Source organism: Phoca vitulina, unplaced genomic scaffold, assembly GCF_004348235.1.
Source record: "Phoca vitulina isolate PV1807 unplaced genomic scaffold, GSC_HSeal_1.0 scaffold40, whole genome shotgun sequence".
NCBI classification, from domain to species: domain Eukaryota; kingdom Metazoa; phylum Chordata; class Mammalia; order Carnivora; family Phocidae; genus Phoca; species Phoca vitulina.
Genome location: NW_022589743.1, coordinates 8,754,260 through 8,769,765, shown reverse-complemented (window position 1 = coordinate 8,769,765; position 15,506 = coordinate 8,754,260). Strand labels below are relative to the sequence as shown.

At 46.8% G+C, this 15,506-nt stretch overlaps 1 protein-coding gene across 2 annotated transcripts in view; it reads right to left on the bottom strand.

The window, feature by feature from the left end:
* The window catches only part of HLF (HLF transcription factor, PAR bZIP family member), a 53,966-nt gene extending 44,334 nt beyond the window's left edge, over positions 1-9,632 (bottom strand). For both annotated transcript variants that reach the window (XM_032429169.1, XM_032429170.1), the window contains exons 1-2: positions 9,125-9,632; positions 6,642-6,977 (exon numbers count right to left, since the gene is read on the bottom strand). In XM_032429169.1, the coding sequence (XP_032285060.1) occupies positions 6,642-6,977; positions 9,125-9,239 (451 nt within the window). In that variant the 5' untranslated portion in view covers positions 9,240-9,632. The remainder of the gene's footprint in view (positions 1-6,641; positions 6,978-9,124) is intronic.
* Positions 9,633-15,506: the final 5,874 nt, after the last annotated feature.

Genomic DNA, 15,506 nt, shown 5'->3' with positions numbered 1-15,506 from the left:
CCAGGTTGGTTGGTTTGTTGGATCTTAAGCTCTAAGCCATTGCTCTATGGCCCATGCAGAGCTGCCTCAGACATAGGGCCATTCTGATGGGTGCTGTGAACAGGGGTGGGGGTCAGGGGGGTGCACCAAGCATCTAGGTCTTCAGGAAATTTAGGTTCATTCCAAAACAATGGTTTAGGGGCTTTTGGGTCAAGACATTTGCTGGAGGAGTATCAAATATATACTAAGTGAAAGATATTCTCAACCATCTCCATTAAGGAATCAAATGCAGACCCTGTCCCTCCCTGTCCCTCCCTCACGTGTTCCTTCCCAGTGTTTTTTTAATCCTGTGACTTCCCCTGCTACTTCCCTCTTCCCTCCATTTTCAATGCTGAGACATAAAAAATGACTCGACTCCCGGGGAAGAGTGATCAGTGCGGTTGCAGGGGAGGTTCCAGAGGAGCCTAATAAATCACTGCTGTCTTCTCATCCTCTGGCTTTCTACACTAGGATGTTATCAAAGCTTTTTGCTTCCCACCTTGCCCACCCCTTTCTTTCTCCTCCACCTAGTTCTGTCTTCATCTTGCTATTTTTCTAGTCTGGTAGGCACAGTGCTCAACTGGAAAGACTCTGCCAAGACCCTTGGCAGGAGCCGGCCTCCAGGAATCCTGCCCGCCGCAGTGGTGCAGCGAAGACAGGACCTCTGGGCAGACAGGCGCAGGAGAGAGGGCCGAGTCTGGGGTCTGGCTACAGAGCTGGGCAGAGCAGGTTTCCCTGGCATATGAACGGCCCTACAGGGCTCAGCTTTCTCATGCCAGGGTCAGGATTACAATTTCTTGCTGGCACTTGCTGTAGCTCGCCTGGGAAGAGAAGCAAGGGCTGGGGTGGGGGACGGAAGCAAGCCAACACACCACCCGGAGTTGGGCAAGCTCAACAGGGCACTGCCACGTGCCTGAAGCACACGGTCACACAGGCAGGCGGCCAGGGTTGCAGGGCTCGCACGAGAGCCAGGGGGTGGGGGGGTGGGGAGTAGGAGGGGGGCTGGGCACCAAGCCGGTAGCTCTTTCCACACTGGCAGAACAAGAGCTGCTAACCCAGAAGTGACGCTGCTGGGTTAACACTAGGAAGTCACTTGTCCTAACCCAGAATGAAGGAGCAAAGTCAAGCAGGCTACACAGAAGAAGGATTGGGCATGCTGGAGGGGAGAAAAAAAAAAGAAAAAAGCATGTCCTATTTTTGCAGAGAGAAAGGGACTGGATGAAACAAATCCCTAAATGGAAAACGGGGGTTGGGAATACAGTCTAGTTCTTTCCCTACCCCCATGCCGCTGACATCAGAACAGCAGCTCCAGGCCCGGAGTATCCATGTGCCACACACCATGCCGAACTGTCAGGTGCCACCCCACGGAACGCTGCCAAACCCCACGGGAGGGGGGCTATTTGTCATCTCCCTGCTATTGAGAGTAACCTGAGGCTTAAAGAGGTATGGAAATCGACACAAAGTTGCCCAGCAGGCCCATGCGGGTCCAGGACGGGAACCCAAGCCCCCAGGTCCAGAGCTTAAGCTCTTCACCGCCGCCCCGCTTTCCACACCCACCTGAAAATCCCTCTTGCCAGAAGACTAGGAACTCCTGTCCTGGGAATGTCACAACAGGTCAAAGCTAAGAGAAAAGGACAAGCCTGTCCTCTACAGGGTATGGTGGGGAAGAATCACTCTAACAAGAAACAGAAAAATGTCTGACTGCCTCCAGAAGAAAGCTGACTCTCTCCCCTTCATGATGTCCTTGATCCCAATGAATGCAAAACACTTCCAAGCGACTTGAGGCGCAGTGCACAGCAACTATCAATCACGATGCTCCCAACCTGCAGACATATCAATGTGCTGGATGGGAAAATATAGAACTGCACGCCCTTAAGAGGAGGGAGAAACTGAAGCTTCACCTCATGATGTGGAGAAACGCAAGAGCATCCCGTTGCCTGGGCAGGACCTCCCACGAGCCCAGACCCACCAGCACAGAACTCCTGTCCGTCATTACTCAGATCCCACAGCCAGCATGTTCCTTCCACGCCAAAACCGTGTCAGGAAGGAAGGTCAGCAGAAACAGAACACAAATGCCATCTTGCAAAGGTACCACGGGTTCTCCCCCACCTCCTCACTCTTCTTTTGCCACCCACTTATGCCCTCCTCTTCCCACACACCGCCTGCCGCATGGAAGGGTTTTCACTTCACTCCGTAACCAGGCTTCATCATGACCCGGTCTCTGTGCTCACAACTAGAAAGACAGCCTTCTTAATTCTCAGCTGAATATGGGTCTAACTGTGGTAGGACACCCCCAAGCTATTCAAAGAAAAACCACCAGAGGAAACGATTTCAAATCTGGCTTTACAAGCATGTGATTTAAAAATAACTCTGCCTTTGTCTGCTACAGATGACTTTCCCTAAAGGGACTGCTGTCCTTAAAGCAATCGCTCAATTCTCTGGGCAAACAGATTCTTATTTTTCCAGCACCCAGCGCATACCTCCAGGAGAGCACTCCCGGGTACCATCTCTGATAGCAACTGAAAGGCAAACATCGAAGCGGTCAGGATGACTCCCTCCATCTCCGCGGACCTGAGACCACCAGGAATGCGGTACCTTGGACACCAGAGAAGACGGTGCAGGTGGCTACAGCATCCAGCAACCACCGTCATCAAGATGTCAGCCCAGAAAGCTGAGCCATCACCCCATAGCCATGGGAGGTTTCAAAGGATCCCTGAGTTACTTCTTCAAGGAAAACTGTATTTCTTCGGATATTTGATTTATTCTTTGATTAGACAGCTAGACAGAGGAATAAGGATGGGGGGCATAAAACAGGAAAGGGGGTTGGGGGGCCATCATGGTAAGTGGTTAAGAGAATTTGTAAGAACGCTCACCTTATCGTTCCAAGACACACTTGGGGTAGACCTAGAAATGCATTAGTTGTCAGCTTATGGCTTAATTTCCTTTCAGCCTGACAGGTGGCACTAATGACACCAGGCTACTGAGCATAACTCAAAAGATGCATGCTGAGTAAATACAGGAAAACAAATGTTTAATAGAATTGCTTTGCAATTATCTCCCGATTCGCTGGACATCAGACTTTTATCAACTAACAGCATATAACCATGCTCTTATTAGCATGATATTTCTTCTTGGCAACCTAATGTCACCTGACCTTCTCAAAAGTTTTGCCAGAAAGAATTACAGGAGACAAAAAGCATCCATGTGCATGTGACAGGATCCTGAGTTATGCCCAGATTTTGCTGTCCAAATTGAAAGTCTCTATCAGTAGTTCTCAACAGGGGTGATTTTGCCCCCCCACCCCCACCCCGGGGACAGTTGGCAGTGACAGGAGACATTTTTACTTGTCACAGGGTGGGAGGTGTGGTGGGGGGGGTGACTGGCTTCTAAGGGCTAGGAGCCAGGGATGCTGCTGAACATCCTACAAGGCACAGGACAGTGGCCCACAGCGAAGACTTTTGTGAAACCTCAACAGTGCCAAGGTTGAGAAATCTTGATCTAGACTGAAATGATACAGCTCCCAGAATGCTCAAGGCTACACATGTGCTCTTCCCTTCTGAAGACTTCTTTTCCTCAAGGTTAACTTGGTATTTCTGTTCTGGTCACGACTGGGATTGCATGGAACGATCAAGAACCTTCTTCCTTTTCAGCTTTGTTTGGGACATACCATCTGTCCATCATGTCCACATCCCTTAGACATTTATTTTGCATTATAAACTTTGTAATGACCAACATGGTAGGAGTTGTTATGGCAGAGTGTTATTGTCTCTGTACTTGGCATTTGAAGAAGACCTTTAGCTTCCCCCCCTCCCTTCTTGTTAGGATTAGTGAGTTTTCAATTCAAAGATTATTTTGAAGTATGTTTCCATTACCAAAAAAAGACACTTAAATGAAGAGCTTATTTCTAGATTCCAGTGCCCCCTTTGATCCTAGTACCTAACAAAATGATTTCTGCTGAAACTCAGGAGTTCTTTGTCACAGATTACAAATCTGATTGGGGCACCCCAAGTTTTTTTGGTTTTGTTTTGTTTTTTATTTTTTTATTCTTGGGCAGCTTTATTTTTTTCCTCCCAAATATTATATTTAATATTGCTACATTTTTGTATTTTTTAAATTCAATTAATTAATATATATTATTAGTTTCAGAAGTAGAGGTCAGTGATTCATCAGTCTTATATACTACCCAGTGCCCATTACATCATGTGCCCTCCTTAATGCCCATTACCCAGTCGCCCCATCCCCCCACCCCCTCCCCTCCAGCAACCCTCAGTTTATTTCCTATGATTAAGAGTCTCTGTTGGTTTATCTCCCTCTCTGATTTCGTCTTGTTTTATTTTTCCCTCTGTTCCCCTATGATCCTCTGTTCTGTTTCTTAAATTCCACATACGAGTGAGATCATATGATAATTGTCTTTCTCTGATTGACTTATTTTGCTTAGCATAACACCCTCTAGTTCCATCCACATCATTACAAATGGCAAGATCTCATTTTTTTGATGCCTGAGTAGTATTCCATTGTATATACATACCACATCTTCTTTATCCACTCATCTGTCAATGGACATCTGGGCTCTTTCCACAGTTTGGCTATTGTGGACATTGCTGCTATAAACATTGGGGCACCCCAAGTTTTTGAAAGTCATTGATTAGTACTTATTCTAACAAGCTCTGACAAATGGCTTCTAAGGAAGCCTCCAAATCTCAAACCCTGATTCTTGATTCTCAGTAGGAACAAAGATGTGGGGACTCAATATTTACATGCCTTTTGGGAAAAAATACATATTTCTAACCAGGCACACATCTTGTATTTGCCAGGGAATGGAGAAATACCCGTCAACTGAGTATCCGTGTTAAGGCTGGAACACACCCATCCAGTAACTATTGGCCAAAATCTCTTGATACTTCTTTCCAGAAGGGGGGAGGGTTATATACTGTTCCTAAGTATTTTAAGAAGGTATTTCAGAAGACAGGATTGAAATCAATGATAAAAGCTGACACAGGTACAACAATGACAACTGCTCTCATTACCAGAACATCTACTGCCAGTCATTGGACCCTTTATATATATATTACATATAACGTTCACATTAACCCAATCCCATAAAAACTATACCTTTCTATACAAAGGTAAACTGAAGCTCTGAGAGGTTACATCACTTCCTAAAGCTACAAGGTGGTTAAGTCTCATTCTGCAGAGCAGAGTGACTGAGATACGAGGGCACCTTCTCACTGGGGCTCCAGCCCCTTCTCCCTGGTTTCAATGGTTATTTCACTGATCATCTGTTCCTGGGAAGAAACAAAACCATGGCACTGTCCATTCCAAGGAATAAGGGCTTGGGGTCACACCAAGGAGTATATTCCCCAGCTTCTGCAGCCTCCTGGGGTGGGCAGAGGTTAAGACTTAATTCTATTCCAGCCAGTGGCCTTGAGTTATCACTCAAAGTAGGTTTTGGAGAAGGGGGCCAGCACAGAAAGACCTGACCTCCAGTACTAATATTTCAAGGCAGGGGTGTTCTCTTCCTCCTTTGAATCATTTCCTTCCATTTTAATCTCACTCTGCATGTCAAAGAAATTCTTCACGAGGCAAGGACACGGAGTTCAGGAATGATCTCCAGCACAAGTCCTCCATTGTCCTGCTTTCTGTGTCCCCTGCAGCAAAGGCCCTCAGCTCAGTGACCTTCCTGACAATTTATCTGGCTGAATCTTTGTTCCTGGTTACCTGTGCACGTGAAATGTGCTTTCTTCCTGTTCATTTTGCACCAGAGTGTTAACGGCATAAAAGCCAGGGCTGAGCCACCTCAACCTGTGTATATATCTGAGCACTGAGCAGTGGGTTTTGAAGTCCTGGACATTTTGGGTGATGTTTCTACGTAGTATTTCAACACCGCTTACGGCCGACCTTGCAGGCTTTGACATACATGGATTAAGTGTGATGAACAGATGAAAATGAAAAAAAAAAAAGATACTGGAAGAACAATTTGGTTTATAGGAATAATGCAGTTCTGGCCCTGAAAAGGCTAAACCATGCTTAACAGTGAGAGGTGGTTTTAGATTCAATTTCTCAATCAAGGAGAATGCAAGAGGAAAAGGATGAAAAAGTGATCAGCCCCATACCCCTAACTCATATTTTTTTTCCCCTTCAGGTGAGAGAAAATGAATGTAGGTGAACCACACACAGCCTTGGAGAGAGTCTACTCACATCTTTCAGCAAGATCCTATATCTATGTATTTGGGGAAGGGGGGCAAGGGGCAGGAGAGGGGATGGGTGCCTACAGTCTCCAAACCATTCACTGTAGGCTGGTGTTTCTTAAACTGCAGTCCTTGGATCAGCTGCATCAGTATCCCCCGGGGTTCAAAATGCATATTCCTGGGCCCTTACCCTAGCCCTGAAAAATCAGAATTTCTAGGGGTGGGTCCATAGAATCTGCAATTAGCTGACTCTCCCAGACATATGGATGCTCACTGATGTGGGACGATCAGGGCCGTGAGTGAAATACAAGCTTCCTCTTTCAGAGCCAGCCCTTCTCCCTGATTGTGAAGATATTTGTGCCCCCCCCCCACCCCGCCCTGTCCCTCCCTTTCACCCTCTTCCCCATCTGAAAGGAGAATCTTTTCAGAATTTACCTGGTCTGATGGGGCTCTGCATGCAGTTCGGGGACGGGATGCCAGGGTGAATGGGTGCAGAGGCCCGACTGCTGAGGTCCATGACGGAGGGGGCCGCAGAGGAAGCCGGCTGCAGCCCAGGAGGGTGAGGGCTGTGGTCATGCTGGGACGGGCTGGGGGGAATGCCATTTTCCGACAAAAACTCCTCCAGGTCCATGTATTCCAACTGGAAAGTATCTCCGTCATAAGGAAGGGTTTTGTCCCATAAGGTGGGTCCCAAGAACGCCGACTGGGGGACCGTCGGGCTATTACTCTCATCATCCAGCTTCTTTTCCTTGTCTTTATCTTTACTAAATGCTGCAGAAAAGGGGGAAAGTTGGACTTTAAAAAAGAAAAAAAAAGTGTCACTTTTTTAATCACCCCTCCTGGCCTCTGCTACAAAACACCTCATTCAAAATGTTCTCACAAACACCAGGGTTCTTCTCTGGCTGCTGGCTTTTGTGGATCTAGAGTTAAAAGTTCAGACAGGACATGGATCTCTGCCTGTTTTTCAACATCTTCCTATTTACTTTGGAAAGAAAGCCCCAGTCCTTGGGACAGGGCTACTGGCTGATCTAGGATATAAACAAGGGAATGCAGTTTTCAAGTACATGATTTGAGGAGACAAATAATTTACATCTACAGTGAGAAAGTAACACCTGCAGTTACATACAATTGCTGTGATTTTTAAAAAAACAGCCAATAACCAGGCATGATTTCTCCTCCAGGAAATTCATTACAGTAACAACATGAGGTCATTCAGACTTAGCCAGTGAGCTGGGGATTCTAATTTTGGTAAAGCAGGGACTCTCCACCCTCCTTTGAAACCATGCTTTGAGCACTTACTATATACCTGATACTTTCCATATATTATCTCCAAAAATCTCATATTGACCTGCAAATAGCTATTAACCCCATTTATAATGAAGACATAAGAGGCCCTAAAACCTGAAGGAACTTGACCAATGCCTCACGCTGGCGGAGGAGAAAAACTGAGAACTTCCTGAGCCCACATATGTTTGTTTAGAAAGCCGCTGAGGCACCTTGTATTTTACAAAAGGAGGGTTTCTTTTTTTTTTTAATTTTTTTTTCCCTCCTCTTCCCCAAAGGCTTAAGTATGATCCAATTCACAAAAATTACACATGTATGCAATCTGTCAAAAGCACAGCTATGGGAAAGGTGATTACATACCCTCGACGGAGGTATGCAGCTATGTCCTACCTGGAAGTACCGCTCACCCCAGGTCGTCTTTAAACCCTGCTCTGGATTTTGCCCATTCTAGTACTCAGGCGCGGGTGGAATCTGGGATTAGGGAATCTGGCTTCTGAGTTTCTTCCTCAGAGAAACACAGCCTCCGCTGCCATCCATTCTAATCCTCTAGTCTCATCTCCTGAGAATTTGACTTAAAACACCCACAGATGCAAAAGACTGCAGGCAGCACCTCCCTCCCAAGTGCTACTCCTTAAAGGAGAGTTAAAAGGGAAGCTATACTTTGCAGAAGGCGAACCAAACCCCTCAACTCTTGCAATGCAACAGGTTGTCCCCCTGCTAGGAGAGAAGATGAGAGTACTCCCAAGCTATTTGTAGCCAAATGATCTTTCAAGACTTTTACACTCTAAGCCGCACGGTCCGCATTGGCTACTGTGACATCGAAGGCATGAAACGGCATCAGCCCAAATGACAAAACCCTGGCGGCACCAGCTCGGTTCGGCGCCTCCTCGCCCGACCCCTCCTCTCCCGCTCCAGCCAAGGTTGCCTGGGGGAGGTTTGGGACTTACCAAGAAAGGGATCAAGCCAGAGGAGGCTCCTGCGCGGTTACACGTGAGCCTACTCCGCTCTCCCCTCCCACCAGGAAAAGTGCACGGGGAAAGTGTCAGAGCTGGAGGCGTGCACAGCTTCCCGCCCAGAGACCACTCCCCCCGCCAGCCCCAGCCCCCACCCCGCTTTTTTGAATTACCCCTGGCAGGGAGAGCATGAGGCCCCGCTCACCCCCCCAGAGTTCCGGATGCCAACTAACACCCAAACCAGCGGCCCCCCCCCACCCCCCGGGCCCCCCGCCGCCCCCCCCCCCCCCCCCCCCAACAGAACCAGGCCCTCTGGTTTCTCCTCCCCAGCCCGGGAAGCTCTGCCCTCGCGCAGGCGGTTTCACTCTGCGTGCGGGGAAGCCTCAATCTAGGGAACACTGACCTGTCAAGTTATGACTCCCACCTGCGCCGCAGGACCGGGACCCAGAGAACCTGGGTCGGTCCCAGCACTATTTTAAACGTTGCTCAGTGAGGGGATTCCCCCCACCTCTTTTGGGGGGGTGATGGGTGAGCTCTTCAAATTTCAACAAAGCAGGGACAGGGTGCCAGGGGACAGGGAGGGAGGGGATGGATGCTCCAGCAGGGTTGCCCAGCCAAGGAAGGGGACCCCAGGAGCGTCGTTCCTTCCCAGAGCGGGGCAGCCAGGAAGGCAGCGCTCACCGTCTTCGTGATGAAGGGGGAGCTTCAGCGGATTCTCCAACAAGGACCTGAGCACGCCGTAGGGAGGCGGAATAAAGGTGGGATTCAAGGGGAGCGGTCGGGACATTTTCTCCATCGCGATGCACTCAAATTTTTTTCTTAGAAAAAAAAAGCCCAACCGCCCCCCAAAATGTTGCTGAGCTTTTTCCTCCGTCCTTTGCCAAAAGTACTCGCTTTCAAGGCGGTGGGGACAAGAAAAAAATTACTTATATCTTTATAAATACATCTGCATAAGAAAATAAAAACAAAAAACTTTCGGGTTCCCAGTGCAGATGGTCCCCGGAGAGCGCGCCAAGTGCCCGCGGGCTCCTCGGCGACGTGCAGGATGCTCTCACCTGCCTCGAACCCCTCGTCCTGCAAAATGTTCAAAATTGCGAAAAAGAAAGAAAAAATATGCAGATGGCTGCAGAAGGGCGTAAGGCACCGCGCCGGCCCGGCCCCCACGCGCCAGCACCCGAGGCTGGGCGCCGTCCCACCCCACCCCCCTCCCCGCGCCGGCGGCCGCTGTTCCCCCGCGCTCCGCGGCCCCGCAGCGCCGGGCTCAGCGCATCCGGCCGCCCATGTGCCGCGGCCCTGACAAGAGTGACGTCAGGGCCCGCACCGCGCGCCGATAGGCGTGCAGGGGCGGAGCCACGCGCGGCACCGCCCGCCTGCCCCACCCGCCCCGCCCGCCCCGCCGCCACGTGTTTAGCGTCGTCGCGCGCGCGGATTTTCCAGGACCTTGCAGAGCGGGCCCGCCGTAGAGACAGGTGCTAGATCCCCTGGATCACCGACCTGGGCTGAGAGCTCAACTTTTTCAGAGTAGGAAGAGGAATGAGGAATTTTTTTCAGTAGTTTTCAACCTGGGAATAATCTGGGGAGTTAAAAACAAAAACAAAAACCCAGATGCCCAGGCAGCAACCCAGATCAATTAAATCAGACCTCTGGGCTGACATCCAGGCATCATTAGTTTTTAAAGTTCCCAGGGGTGGTTCCAATGAGCAGCAAGTTTGAGAATGTCTGGTTTAGATCGAATGGAAGGTAAATGCTCTTCTAAATATTTCTCCTGGCCACAGCCAAGCTTAGCACTCTCTCTTGCCCCATTCCCCAAACTACTGAAAAATAACGACTTGCTAGAATTTCTGATGAGATACACAAGTAGCGTGAAGAGGGGAGTGACAGAGGGAGCGCCATCAGCGGTTTCCCACGCTGTCAGGAGGGCATTCAGAGGGATACACATTTGCCTGGGATTGAATGAGGGCAGAGGAGACACACACACACACACACACACACACACACACACACACTAAATGGAGTTTCAGAAATATTTGCTGTAGAAGAGTACAGATGACTGTGCGCTGGTCAGGTTACAAGGTTTGCACAGTAATTATAATAATTTTGTGAAGTATTCCTTAAGAAGGGTCTCGGTCTTCACTGCCATAACAGCGGGGTCAACACCTGGCCCTGAGGGTTGGCGCCCGCGGTGCTCGCGGTGGTGGGAGCCTTCTCCCCACGTGGGGTGGCCAGTGGCCTCAGGCCTGGAGATTTCCAGGCGGGCAGGCAGGCTCTTCCCCTCTCTCCCCACATCTCCACGCTAAGATCAGGGTAGCATGATCTGGGGAAGGGTCTGCAAGAAGGAATAGGCACAAATTAAAGAAAATGTTCTTTCAGTGAGACATGAAGGCTTTCATCAGGGCTGTCTCTGAGGTGGGATATGGTGGAGTCTTGATGGATTCTACTTCCCTGAAACTCACCCCAGGAGAGAAGTGTAAGAGAGAAGGCACCTGAAAGCCAGGAGACCAGGAGGGCCACAAATGGGCACCAGGCAGGGTGACTTCTAGCAAATACCTTCCCCTCTGAGCTGGGCTGTGATGAAGTGACCTCTACAGTTCTCTTCACTCTAAAATTATAATTAAAAAGTAACATTCTGAGATAGTGTGATGATGTTTCAAATTTCAGCCAAATTCTGAAAACATCAGACTTTTAGCTAATGCCACCTACATTTGCTGAGTACCAACTGTATGCCAAGGACTATGCTGGGACTGGGGAGAAAAAGATGTGTAAGACATAATTCTAATGTCATAGGTTACAGCCTGACATATGCAAACATTATAATATAGTCTTAAAAGAGTAAAAATGCGTAGATGAAGGTGACACAGGTCCTTATCTAATATAAAAGAGGGATTCCAAAGAAGGTGTCTGAGCTGGGCACGGAGCTAAAGATCGTTCATCAATTTCCCAAATCCCTCAATTCTACTATACTGTTTGTCACAAAAGAAAGGACTCTTCCACCATCATTTCAGAGAGGAAGAGGCTGTTTCCCTGCCTTCATTCCCCTACCTACCTGTAAACTCTTAACTAGGATAGCTGAGAGCATCCTCTCAGACTGGTCAGAAACAGATTATAGATTCCAGGTGCACAAAAGGGTAACAGTCCACTAGCATTCCCCGGCACATCCAAAATGCTCCACCTGCTCATGGTTTTTTTGCACTTCCTCACTTTCCCATGGAACCCCTGTCAGTTCAAGTGATCTGGTTTCCCAGAGCGATCTTTTCCTTACCACTAATGTTAGGAGAAAGCCTAACATTGTGGCTTGAAATTAGATTTCTCATGGCAAATGGATACACTGTCATCCTGGTTGATCAAACAGTCTCTTGGGAATTTGGTTCATATAATTCAGTTCCTCTGATCAACTCTGGATCATGGGCCACATTGAGGACCAGCCCCTGAGACCAGGATGTTAAGGATGCACAGTATTTGTACATGCAGAAGTCAGAGGGATGGGAATAGGAAAAAAGGAACTCCAGAAGAGAATGGCATGGGGAAAGATACGGAGAAAGGAAATTGGCAGACACAATTTGTGAACATGTTTTCATTTCTCTTGCATAAACAAATAAGAGTGGAATTGCTATAACACGGGGTAGAGATATGTTTGACTTTAAAAGAAACTGCAGCACTGGGTGTTATACAAAAACAATGGATCGTGGATCACCACATCAAAAACTAATGATGTATATTGTATAGTGACTAACATAATAAAATTAAAAAACAAAACAAAACCAAACAAAAAAATAAAAGAAACTGCAGAACAGTTCTGTTTTCTGTATTAGGTGAATTCTGCATTGCCAGCAGCAGCCAAGAGTTCTGGTTGCTCTGGATTCTCACCAACATTTGGTGGTGTCAGTTTCTTAAAATTTTAGTCATGTTAAATGGGTGGATAGCAATGTCTCACTGTGCTTTTAAGTTGAATTTTCCTGATAACAAATGATGTTAACCACTTTTTCATGTGCTCATTAGTCATTGTGTATCTCCCTTTGCAAAGTATCTATTCAAGCTTCTGGCCCATTTTAAAATTGGATTGTTTGTCTTGTTTTTATTGATTTTAAGAGTTCTTTACATATTTGGTATAGAAGTTCCCTTGCCAGATACATGTGTTGTGCATATTTTCTTCCAGTCTGTGGCTTGCCCATTAATGTTTTAACATTGTCTTTCCATGAGCAGAAGTTTTTAATTTTGATGAAGTTCAATTTACCAACTTGTTTTTTATGATTATTACTTTCTGTGAACTAAGAAACCTTTGACCACTTAGAGTCTTGGAGATATTTTCCTCTAAAACTTTTATAGTTTAAAGCTTTTCCATTTAGGTCTATGCGCTGTCTCAAATTAATTTTGTATATAGTATTGAGGTAGGGGTTGAAGGTTTTTTTGTTTTTTTTTTTTCATTTGCCTCATGGGGACTTCCAATTGTTCTAGCAGCAATTGTTGAAAAGATGTTCATTTCCCCCTTGAATTATTTGGTGCCTTTATACAACTGTATAAGTGTGGGTGGTCAAAACCATTTTTTTAAAGATTTTATTTATTTATTTGTCAGAGAGAGAGAGAACACACAAGCAGGGGGAGCGGCAGGCAGAGGGAGAAGCAGGCTCCCCACTGAGCAGGGAGCCCGATGTGGGACTCAATCCCAGGACCCTGGGATCAGGACCTGAGCCGAAGGCAGACGCTTAACCATCTGACCCACCCAGGCGTCTCCGGTCAAAACCTTTGACCTCAAGGGACAAAATATTCAAGGATAGAATAATGTTATTTGTAAGTTTCCTAGGCTCTGATTGTTATCAAGCAACAGAACAAAGTTCATCAAAGTTCATGGCTAAAATAAATGGCTTGCTTTCAATGGCTCATTTGGTTTGTTACAAGACCTTCTACAAAGTTGTCCACATTAACCTAAGTAAAAGCCTGAAGGCAGAAGCAATGGCCAACTTGTTTTTTTATGTACATGAGCAAATATTCATCTCTTGGAGGCTCCTGTTTACCACTATCAATATTTCAGTGCTTTAAAAAAAAAGTAAAAATAAAATCCTTTGTTGGAAAAAGCCAAACAAATAAATATTATACAAAGAACATTTGACAAGTCAGTGGAAAACTCTTCAAGGAGGGAAGGATAGTAGAGGCTTCTGAGGTGTGAAACTGTTCTAAAAATAGGAATGATCATAGAAGAAGGGTTTCTCAGAATCAACTTCTTAAAAGATGCCAGCACAGCCTGACTCTGCTCTGAAGCTCTGGAAATCGGCTTCTGCCCAGCCAGTGGTTTCCACCTGTGCAGTCATTTCAGGATTTTGAGTAGTGAGGTTGGGTAAGGAAGTCTTTCTTGCAGCCCCGTGGGTGCAGGTGTGAGGTGCCCATTGTTGGCCCCAGCTCCGCAGGTCCGCAGGTCTGCAGAAAGAGCTTATTTGAGGTGTAAGCAGGGTCTGTGTTTCAGATTCCCAACGGGTGTGAAACCTTGCTGAGCGTACAATGCCTGCCACTGTACCCGACCAGGGGCTGGCAGCCTGGGGTGGAAAGAGCCCAACTTTGTGGTTATGAAGGGCTTTATACACCAGCGAGCCAAACCTCTAGATGAACCTGTTTATCTCGTTGCCAGAAAGGGCACTTTGTCCAGGGAATTAATTCAGAAGCGAAAGGCATCACATGGGAGTTCAGCTGGATATGCCTAACCTAGCTCGTCCTCCTCCTTCCTGAAACCTCTAACCCAGCTAAAACACTGAAAAGGAAAATTATATTGCACTGGCTTAATTCCTGGAGACCCTCAAATCCATTTGCTTGAGACAGGAATATGCAAACCGGAAACAAACACGTATTGGGAATGCTAAGCTCTCCTCCGAAGGATGACTCATGTCGAAGACCATGGCTAGGCTTTCCTACCTTTTCTCTGAATCCTGTGGTGCTCTAGTAAATTCCAGTGAGAAAGACTAAGACAGACATAAGAGGCAGTAAGCCAAGGGTGTGTGTTTGAGAGTCAGAGCCTTTATGTAAATGGGATAGGAAGGTAGGAGGAGGAAAATGGTGTGGAAGAGAAAGAAAGAAAAGAATATATGTGGTAAAAGGTGAGAAAAAGATCAGTGCTGTGCTTTGCAATGGAATGGTTTAGGGCCAGACATACCTAGGTATTTACTCCTCCTCCTACTAAAATAATAACCACAACAGTATGAAGAGAAGAAGTCACATTTATTGTGTGCCTAACTGGGTTCTGGCACAGCATTAAACACTTTTAATATATTATCTCATTTATAACTCTCAACGATGGTATAGGGTATGTAGCATTATTATCCCCATTCTACAGATGAGGACAGTGAGGGTCAGAGAAATTAGTGACATGACATGGTCCTATGGCTAGCTAATACATGGAGAAGCTATGCGTTGAAAACAGCTCTGCTTAACTCTGAAGCTTGTGCTCTTAACCTGGATATCGTAAATGAATGGCAAACATCCATCCAATAAACTCACCAGGCTTCCAACTGGTTCAAATTCTGCCCCTGTCCTGTAACCTTGGATAACCCCTCTGATCTCAACTTTCTTTGTGTGAAATAGAAACTAAGGCCTGTGTTTCCCAGCTCGCACAGTGGCTAGGGGGACTAAACGAGATCATGCATCTGGAGGTGCTTGGTAAATTGTGAAGGGCTAAGCAAATGTGATGACTTGTTAATTGGGGCATATTTGCATTTTCTGGAGATGCTCCCACCTGAGTCTGCATCTCTGTGTAGTCTGATCTTAGAGGCTACTTTCCATCCAAACACATGTGTCCTTTTTTCTTCACCTCTTTCTCCCTCCCACCAGGGCAGACACCTTCTACTGCTCTTAGGATCCAAAAGAAATATGAGTTTGAGGTTCAGTGGGAAAACAAAATATAGCAGATTCCAAATAGCCCCTTGGGCAGAGTAGGGAAGCGAAGCCCATTTCCTTTATCTTCCTAAGGGATGAGAGGAATAGAAATTTGTGGATTAATTAACAAGTGAAAATTATGTCAAATCAAAGAAATATTGCTAAAGTTAGAAACAGTTGGGCTACAGAGGCATGCAATCACCGTGAC